General features: G+C 46.1%; 1 protein-coding gene across 5 annotated transcripts in view; it reads left to right on the top strand.

Annotated features, from left to right (window-relative positions):
* The window catches only part of EML1 (echinoderm microtubule associated protein like 1), a 312,189-nt gene that overhangs the window by 232,462 nt on the left and 69,700 nt on the right, over positions 1–10,027 (top strand). For all 5 annotated transcript variants that reach the window (XM_019518578.1, XM_019518580.1, XM_019518577.1 and 2 more), the window contains 4 exons: positions 170–239; positions 4,445–4,555; positions 7,138–7,233; positions 8,250–8,384. In XM_019518578.1, the coding sequence (XP_019374123.1) occupies positions 170–239; positions 4,445–4,555; positions 7,138–7,233; positions 8,250–8,384 (412 nt within the window). The remainder of the gene's footprint in view (positions 1–169; positions 240–4,444; positions 4,556–7,137; positions 7,234–8,249; positions 8,385–10,027) is intronic.

Raw genomic sequence — 10,027 nt, 5'->3', positions numbered from 1 at the left:
GTAGTTGTGTCTATATTGCATTAATATATGTTTTTAGCTGTTATATTTTGAGGATGCATACTACTTTGTGACTAAAGTAATAATGCTAAGACATCTGATTATTTTAGCTTGCATAGAATGTTCCATCAATGCTTTAAATGTGAGGTGTGACAGTACTTTTTATTTCTAGCCTAGCTGTCCATCCTGATAGGATCACCATAGCAACAGGTCAGGTTGCAGGAACATCTAAGGATGGAAAAGTGAGTAAACGGTTTTTTTTTTTAATAATATTTCATAAGAGTATGTCTTTGTTCTAGCCATGGTTGCAGTTCTGTAGTTAAAGAGATAAGCTTCTTTTGTGCTGCAATTAAGCCTCTCTTGAATTTTAAAGAAATAAAAATGCAAGATCTGTGTTCTTCCTTATTGTACTGTGCCAAGATTAGCTAGTAGTAGTATCAAGTTCAATCTGTGGCTTCTCATGCCGCCTGACTCTCTAGCTCCATTCCATACGGTAGAGGCATAACTAGGCAGTTTTGTGCCTTGGGTGGGCATAGGTGCATGGGGATGTGGTGGTGATGGCAGTGGCCAGGCCTGCAGTGCAGTGGCTGCTGTTTTTGCACCCAGAGGCATAACAAAGCAGTCAGGTGCCCAGGGCAGCTGTGACAGATGGGGGCAGTGGCAACTTCCAGCTGCCACCTTGCTGCCAAAACAATTGTGTGGCTGTAGTGACCCAAGTCAGTGTCTGGGGCAGCTGCTCCAGTCACCCTGCTACTGTGTGCACCCCCTGACCACCACCTAAGTTGGTGCCCAGGGCTGGTGCCTCAGTTTCTCCCTTTTACTTACACCAGTGATGTATAAATTCTACAAGGTTTGAGAGAGAGGGTCCGAAGGAGAAATGGGAGCATGCTATGATCAACAGGAATCTGTAAAAGGATAAGAATGAGAGGATCGTGGAGGGCAGAGGAGAGTGATGGTTTCTGTTTGGATGAGTCACACAGTACATGCAACTTTACCTCTGACCATTGTGACCAGCTGTTGAACAGAAAACACAACACCTTACTACTTAGCAGCATCTAATTAATTGAGTCTGCTGGAACGTGGTAATTACCACGCTCCAGCCAGCCTCTGTCCCCACGCTTCAAAATGCTGGGGTGCTTTAACTAAAGCTCGGTCAACAAGCTTTAGATAACATACCCCCCTTATCCCCACCATTTTGAAGTGTGGGGATGCTAGTGCATGAGGGCTAGGGACAGAAGGTGCACATAAACTGGTTTAAGTTACCAACTAGTTAGGGGGGACCAGCAGGCACTGGGGAAGTCCCTGTTCCCCCAAGCAGTACCAGGAGTGACCAGGAATAACGGTCACAAGTTGGCAGAGGGTAGATTCAGGCTAGACATTAGGAGGCGCTACTTCACTGTCAGGGCGGCTAGGATCTGGAACCAACTTCCAAGAGAAGTGGTGCTGGCTCCTACCCTGGGGGTCTTTAAGAGGAGGCTAGATGTACACCTTGCTGGGGTCGTTTGACCCCACTATTTCCTGCTGTGGCAGGGGGTCGGACTAGATGATCTACTCAGGTCCCTTCTGACCCTAGAAACTATGAAACTAAGTGATCAGAAACTGGTTTAAACCTGTAACAAAACATAAGTTCAGTGCACATAAACCAGTTTCAAAATAGGTGAAACTGGTTTAAGATAAACCTGGCTGAATATAGTATCAGACTTGACTGATTTGGGTCAAACCAGTTTATGCAACTTCTGTCCCAAGCCCCTTCCTGATTTGAAGTTAAACCAGAGTCCCCCAGCATTCCAAATGCCTTGCAGCTCTGGGCAAAGCTGTGCTCTGTTCCAGAGAGCTTGGCTGGCCCCTCCCCTCTGCTCTGTAGCCTGAGCAGGGGTGGGAGCATGGCCAGATGCACGGCCGCTGAGGCAAAGGGAGCAGGGAGGGGGTTTATTCCCCCACCCTTCTACTGGGAGACTGCAGCACCAGTCAGCCATTCTCCCTCTCCCTATTCCAGTGGCAGGGGAGGCTGAGCTGTCCCGAGAGTGCTGCTGAGGGCAGAGGCAAAAGGGCCAGCCCAGGCTGGGCCACTGGGGCTGGGCCCTTCCCAGCAGGCTGCAGCCCAGGCTGGAGCCATGGGGGCTGCGTAGCTCCCTGCACCCAAGCCGGGTGTCTGTCATGGAGCCCCAGCCAGCTGCAAAGGGTGCCGCAGCGCCGGTCCATGGGGGCAGCACCCTTCCCAGCCTGCTGCGGCTCTGTGACTGCCTGGCCCGGCAACATGGGTGAGGACTGGCTGGGGAACTTTCTGGGCCAGCTCAAGCCCGGCAGCTACCACCGTGCCCCCGTCTTGTGCAGTACTCTGGGCTGCAGGTGCACAACCAGCTTCAGGCTGGTGAGAGCCATGGGGGCTGTTCTGCCCTCCTCGCTTCCAGCTGTTGCTGCTGCAGCTGCACTGGATGCGGGGAGCAGGAAGCTTCAGCCCCCTGGCTTCTTCCCAGTACACAGAGCTCTTGCTCCTGCTTTCAGATGCCTTGGAAGGTGGAGGGTGTCTGGGGCTGCAGCCAAAGCTCCACGCGCAGGGCAGAAACCGCCAGGCCCAGCAGGGCTATTTTTCTCCATTCACCTCCAGCTGTGGCTCCTGTTCCTGCCTCATGGTGCAGACCCGCTTAGGGCTGCGGGAGTTTCCTTTAGCTTGGTGGCTTCAACCTAAGCTGGGCTGAAGTGGCCAGGCTAAAGGAAGCTCCACCTGCTCCAAGCAGCACTGTGTGGTGCAGCAGGAGCCATAGTTTATTCCCTAGCCTTTATTCCTTCCAGCCTTGTGGCTGCTGCCAAAGGAAAGGGAGGGCTGCTGTAGCACGCCCCCCTCACCTCCCCAGCATCGAAGCCTGAGCCACTGCAGGCATATGCCTGCATGTCCAGAATTAAACGTGAATGTCTGTGCACTTGCAAATCAGTTCAGTCTTTGCAGGTTAGACTAACCTGCAAAGACTGAACTGATTTGCAAGTGCACAGACATTCACGTTTAATTCTGGACATGCAGGCATATGCCTGCATGTCCAGAATTAAACGTGAATGTCTGTGCACTTGCAAATCAGTTCAGTCTTTGCAGGTTAGACTAACCTGCAAAGATTGAATCAATTCAGGCTCCGGTTTTTGAATGTCTGTTTCTAGACCAGGTTCACTGGATGCTGTAATTAGAGCGGCTCTGAGAGTTGCTCTAATTATAGACCCCTCCACAGGCAACTGGTAGAGGGGACATGGGGGGGCATGTGCCCCCCCTAAAATTGGCCCCCAAAAGTGCTGGGGGGCCCTTTGATGCACCCCAACTTGGCACTGCCCTGGACGGGGCTAGATGTGGAGCGGATCCCTGCCAGCTCAATTGTACGGCCAGGGACATTTTTTAAATGTTCTGGTTTTCTACCCAGCCCCACCCTCCCTGACAGCACTCTGGAGCCCAGACAATCGGAGAGCGCTCTGGCCAACCAGAGTGCTGCCCCGCCTCCCTCCCCTGCACGGCCCCTCCCTACCTGTAAAGAGCATGTTCTGATCCCCCAGCAGAAGTGCTGTTCCTGCTGCTGGGAGACAGGTAAGCCTGGGGCTCTTATTGGGGGAAGGGGGAGCGGCCCAGGGAGGAGTAGGGGGAGGTAGTGGTGTGCTGTGCCCCCCCAGATATAGGAGGCACCAGTCACCCATGTCCCCCCAGCACGTGTAACGCACCCCAAGATTCTGTCCCTTGAACTTTGTTTCTGTGACTGCGTGACTTCATTAGTGACCTGAGGAAGGGCATATTTTTATGCCCGGAAAGGTAGTTTGTCCCAAATACATAGTTGAGTCCAATGACATTACCAAACAGACCTGCTTCTTTTGTAAGATTTTTTTAAAGCTATTTATTTATGGATTATAATTGATAAGAGACCAAGGGTAATGGCTGCTAATCTTTCTCAGGCGCTGGAACTTTCATTTTCCTCTCCCTCTCTATCTTGCACACACATGTGTACATGCGTATGTGTACATGCACTGCAGAGTTTGGTTTTTATTGCATAGATTGAACACATTTTGTGCTACTGTTCCCATCTGCCTTCACATGATACTTTAAATCACCATACATTTACAAGGACTGCCCTCTAGTGGATTTAAGAAGCACTTCTGTCTTCATGATATTTGTTATTACCACATGTGGTGGTTAAAGACCATTTAAAAATGTAAATTTGATTTGAAAATAATTCTGTTTTGGTGGTTTCCATATACCAGATTGATTATTTTAGGTTGAAAAATATTGGTTACGATCACTGTTGTAAGAAGGGAGATTGATGATAAGATCCTTCTCCATAACCAATTTTACTCTGTTGAACTGAAATGGTTTGTCAGGTATTTTCCAGTTTTAAAAATGAAGATGATCTTTACATTTTTTTTTAAATGAAGATCTTTACAGAGATGGTCTCAGCTGCTGTTTCAATTTGTTTTACAGCAATTACCACCCCACGTACGTGTTTGGGATTCTGTTACTTTGAATACTCTCCATGTCATCGGAATGGGTTTTTTTGACCGTGCTGTCACCTGTATCGCTTTTTCTAAATCTGTAAGCAAATGCATGCTTTCATCAAATTTGTGTGCCAAACATAATTAAGCTATTTTAAGTTAAACTCTTCCTGATGGATTTGATGGCCAATCAGGGAGATGGAGCCCGTGTGATACCTAGACTTCTATGCTAGTCTCATCACAGAACTCTTACGTACTTTTAAGCTTCCCCTGCTCTCATTATTTTCTCTCTCTCGCATATTTTTCTGGGCATAGACTCCCTGTCGTCTGTGTTTTCACAGGGATGAGATCTTGTAGCCTAACTTTCCTAAGCCAATTGCAACAGTTCTGACCTTCCCACAGCTTACAAATATCCCAGAGTTCCACAATGTGGATACCCTGGTATTCAGTTTACCTCTTCATAAAGAAAGCAAACAAACACACTAGCTTTCCAAGTGGTTAGAAGACTTATTTACTTTTTACCTAGCAAAATAAATCTACAGGTCTAAATAAATAACACATACCTATGTGCAGTCTCCAGTCTGTGGTACTTTATCACTCTTGCATATTCTTTGGGTTTAGTTTAAGGCATTCTAGTGAGTCCAGGTTCCTTCTTTTTTCTCTTGCCCATCCTATACAAGTTTTGCCTTCCAGAATAAGGAGTTGCTCCTTTCAACAAATTTTCTTCTATACTTTTTTCTAAAAAGGTGAGAGGTTTTTTTTATAAAAGCCAGTTCTCTTTATCACATGGTACTAAATTTGACTGATTGGCAGTCAAATTTGTCTGCCTTTGCTTAGTTAACTTCTAAACTTAGAACTTGGACTAGAAAAACTAATTTGCCTTTGACAATAGCCAGCTCTTATTCCAAGGAATGTGAATAGAGAACCACTGAGGATTAACAGTCCTCTTCTGTGGGAATACACCAATAAAGATTTTTTGGGCTGATACCAATGGCCGATTATTGACCAGCCACATTGGTTGATACCGATCTGGTTGCCAATATGCATCCTGGCAGCTTGGAGAACAGCATCCAGCTGGTAAGTGTGTGTGAGGACAGGGGCCTGGGAGAGGGAAGGGGCATGCAGGGGGAGCAGATTGAAACCCCCATGGTGGGGGAAGGTGTGGGGCTGGGGCAGGGCAGGACGCAGGATGGTGCTGGTGGCTTAAGCAGGGCGCGTGGTGGGGGTGGCTCCCACCACTTCACTCACCCCAGGGGAGGCATGGGGGGCATGTGTCCCCTAGATCTGTGCGGGCAAGGGTGAGCTGCCACTACATGCTTACGGGGTGTGCTGGGCTCTTTCAGCAGCTGTGCTCCGGTGGGCCTGGCAGCGGTGGTGTTGGGAGGGCGGGTTATGGGGTGGGCTAGAGCTACCATTAACCCCCCCCATAGTCCCCTTCCCAGTGCTGCTGCTGCCCACCACATCCTGCCTGGCCCAGCCTGATCACAGCTGCCGGGAAGAGCCTGGCACAGCCCCTAAGCATGAGAATGCAACGGTAGCCTGCCCTTACCATGCACACAGATCTGTGGGGCATATGCCCCCCATGCCTCCCCCGGGGTGCACGCAGTGGTGGGAGCCACTCAGCCCCCCACATGAGCTGCTCACGGCTCTGTCCCACATCTCCCCTGTTGCAGCTGGGCAGTGCCTGTCCCTGCCCCCGACTCAGCTGCACTCCTTCCCTCACTGTGGGGGCCTTGATCTGCCCCCCGCTCTCCCCATGCCCCTTCCTTCTCCCGCATAGACTTACCAGCTGGATGCTGCTCTCCATGCTACTGGACTGCAGCTGCATGCATACATGTGGCATTTATTGGCGACATTATCAGCCACATCAGCCAAAAAAAAGCCTATTGCCGATAATGTCAATTTTCCTTTAATCGGTGCCAATACAATATGCACTGATTGTATTGGTGCACCTCTACTCTCCTGTTAATTTTGTGTCACCATCCTTTTGAATTTTAGTCCCTCATAGGTATAAAGAAAAGTGACAAAAGTCAACCAAGATCCACATTCAAAATTGGTGGACTTAGGTCCCTGTTCAGAGTCCTCAGTATCAAATGGAATTCTTAAGCAATGCACAGACCAATTCCCCCAATCATCATTCTTGAAACTTTGAGGGATAAATCTTGTTCTAGTCAGGCAAAGCACCATGATTTACTTCAGTTAGATCTATGGGGGACCTATATGTGAGCCGCAAGGATGCTTCGACGCACTAATTACAGCGGAGCAGACTCGATTAATAGAGTCTTCCAGGGTGTGGTAATTACCGCATTCCAGCAGCCTCCAGCATCTCATGTATCAGTATCCCTGCGCTTAAAAAGTAGCAGCGGGGACTTTTATTGAAAGCTTGTTTGATGAGCCTTAGATAAATCTCCTCCGTTGGCCATTTTTAAGTGTAGGCACACTGATACATGAGACGCTTCGGGCACTTTAATTAGAGCGGCTCTCAGAGCCACTCGAATTAAAGCACCCCCCTACTTGTGTAAATAAATACCCTAGGATTTTTAACTAAGGACTTTAACTGGAAGTTAAATACTGTACAAGTTAATTAGGCAGGACAATTTAATTACTTTTAGAGGTGTACCTAGGCAGTCTTAAGTTGTTTTTTTTTTTTTAAATACATTATTTAATTTTTTTTTCTTTTAGAATGGAGGAAGCACCCTTTGTTCAGTGGATGACTCAAATGATCATGTGCTTTCTGTATGGGACTGGCAGAAGGAAGAAAAACTGGCAGATGTTAAGGTGTTGCAATAAGATATTTTGTGTACTATTATTTGCTTGTATGTAGATCTGAATTTCTTGTCATATAATTTCTTTTTATACGTTTAACATTCTGTGTCTTTTAATTCTCAGTAGTGGTTTCAGATTTAGAAAAGGCAAAGAATAGAAAACATGCCTAATTTAACTATTTCTTCTTTCTTTTGAAAGTAGCCCAACATCCTTTTCATTTTTTGCTGTCAGTCTTGTTACAGTTCACTAGGAAATTTTAAAAAGCAACTCTAGGGATTTATAAGAGCACATGCAGAAAAGAAATGCTGTAAGCCAGAGGTGTCCAAGGTATGGCCCTCAGAGCTCCCCATGGGTCTGGAAATTTGGCAGTATGGAAAGCAGTGGCAGCATTAATTGTCATTCTGGGAGTGGCATTATTGGCTCTGGGAGTTGCAACAGTTAACATTACCACCACCTGACCTGCTACCAAATTTATAGACCTATGGGGAGCCCCACAGGCTGGATCCAGAGTGTGGAGCCATATCATCTGGGCTGTAGGGCTGCTCGCAGGGCTGGAAATTTAGTAGTGGGAGGCATGGCAGCTGCTACAGCTCTAGGAACCACAGCAATTAATGCTGCTACTGCCAAAGTCCAGCCCAATGTGCCAAATGACATTTCCACACTGGCGGATGAACCAGGCCTGTGCCGCTCATCTGACTGGTGGTGCCAAATGAACTGGGTACCACTGCTGTAAGCTAATGGTAAATTTTACATACAGCCTTGTCTTGACAATATTCCACAGTTTTAAAGGGAGTATGTTAACTTTTGATCCTGATTTCAAAATTGGTAAGCCTCATCTAAACTTCAGGATTTTCCATTCAAAGGACTTGTTATTTCATAGTCTCTTTTCAGTTAAAGAGAGGGGAAAAAAGTGGTAGGGAATTTCTCTACTACATACTGTAACATGATTTGATTAACAAGAAAACACTTTCAAATTAATCATATTGTATATTAGTTTTTGATACATTGTTTCTCTCTTTCTTTCCAAGTGCTCTAATGAGGCTGTATTTGCTGCAGATTTTCATCCTACAGACACAAATATAATTGTTACTTGTGGAAAATCACACCTTTACTTTTGGACATTAGAAGGGAATGCCCTTATTAAAAAGCAAGGATTATTTGAGGTAAAACAACACATGTTCTTAACTTTCTCTTTACAGTATGCTATATCTTTAGTAGCCTAGCTAAATTAAGGTTTAAATGAATCCAAACACCATGTTATTTACAGTTGCCATTTTATCATACTTTATTCTTTATTTTGTATAGTATTTGTATAGCATGATGAAGCTACTCTGGGTGATGTTTCAAATGTAGTTTTCATTTCAGTCCTTACCCTTCTTTTAACATTTTCTCATAATATTTTTTTTAATTCATTTTGGGTTGAAACTTTCCGTATTTGGTCACCTCTCCAAAATAAGTATGTTAGTTTTTAAATGAAAGTTTGAGAGACATCACTGTATTCATGCAAACGACTTAGAATTGAATGGTTTTTTTTCTTCATTCTGCTCAGATACATTAGCAGGGAACCATTGATCCTTCTGGATCATGGTGTATGCATGAGAGGTCACCAGGGTCTTTGACAAGTATGCCTAGGTAGGAGTATGAATGATTGGAGGCTGCGCAGACCTTCTGTGCTCCCTTTAGACAACTGAGACAGAATCCAAAGGCCAAACCAAATCCGGACATTTGGTGCCTCAATGGCTGTAGTTGTATTCACATACAGGAATCGAACCCAGATCTCCCGAGTGGTAAACAGGGATTGTACCAGTGAATCACAATAGCGGGTATCAGACATGTACACATACAACTATACAAAAAAGTCCGTGGGCATGCTCTCTGTGTAAAGGGGGCAGTGTGCTGAAGAATATTATGTTTAATTTTGTCACTTTTCCCATTTTCATTCCCTTTTTATCTTGTACCTTAGATTAATTATCCTGGAACATAGAATACTAGACAATTATGTCTTTCTAGGATTTTTCATAAACTTAGCTGACACATCTCTTGCTCCTGCATAGATCAACCATTAAGAGTCCACAGGACAGTCTTTAACTCAAATTTGTAACTTCATTCCCAAGCACTGATTGACTGAGATGATGAATACATATGAGAGACCTGCAAGACTGTTCATTGTAAATGAAGAGTGCTTATATAGCTTCAAAAATGGCTACTGAGCACTAGTAGTAGCTGCCATTGCTAATTTTGGGTGCTTCTGGCTTCTAGCTGAGTGTCTTGCACAGTGCAGAAACAGTGTTTAAAAAAATCCCATAAAAAACCAGTGTCCCCTTCTAACTGTTTGTCTCCATTTCATAGAGTGCATAGACATTAGGGCTGGAAGGGACCTCAGAAGATCATCCAGTCCAACCCCTCCTCCCTCCCCCCTGAAGGGCAGGGAGTCAGCTGGGGTCATAGGATCCCAGCAAGATAAGCATCCAATTTACTCTTGAAGGTGTTCAATGTAGGTGCTTGAACCACCTCCGATGGCAGGCTGTTCCAGACCTTGGGGGCTCGGACAGTAAAGAAATTCTTCCTTATGTCCAGCCTGAAACGGTCTTGCAGTAGTTTATAACTGTTCGACCTCATCATCCCTTCAGGCGCTCTGGTGAACAAACGTTCCCCCAGATCCTGGTGGTCACCCCTGATAAACTTATAGGCGGCCATCAGATCACCCCTAAGCCTGTGCTCTTCCAAGCTGAAGAGCCCCATGGCTCTCAGCCAGTCATCGTAAGGTCTGTTTTCCTGACCTCTGATCATGCGCGTGGCTCTTCTC

The sequence above is a fragment of the Gavialis gangeticus genome, unplaced genomic scaffold (assembly GCF_001723915.1).
Source record: "Gavialis gangeticus isolate Ggan-Ray unplaced genomic scaffold, GavGan_comp1, whole genome shotgun sequence".
Lineage (NCBI taxonomy): Eukaryota > Metazoa > Chordata > Crocodylia > Gavialidae > Gavialis > Gavialis gangeticus.
Note: the sequence above shows the minus strand (reverse complement) of the source record. Positions and strands in the feature narration are given on the sequence as shown.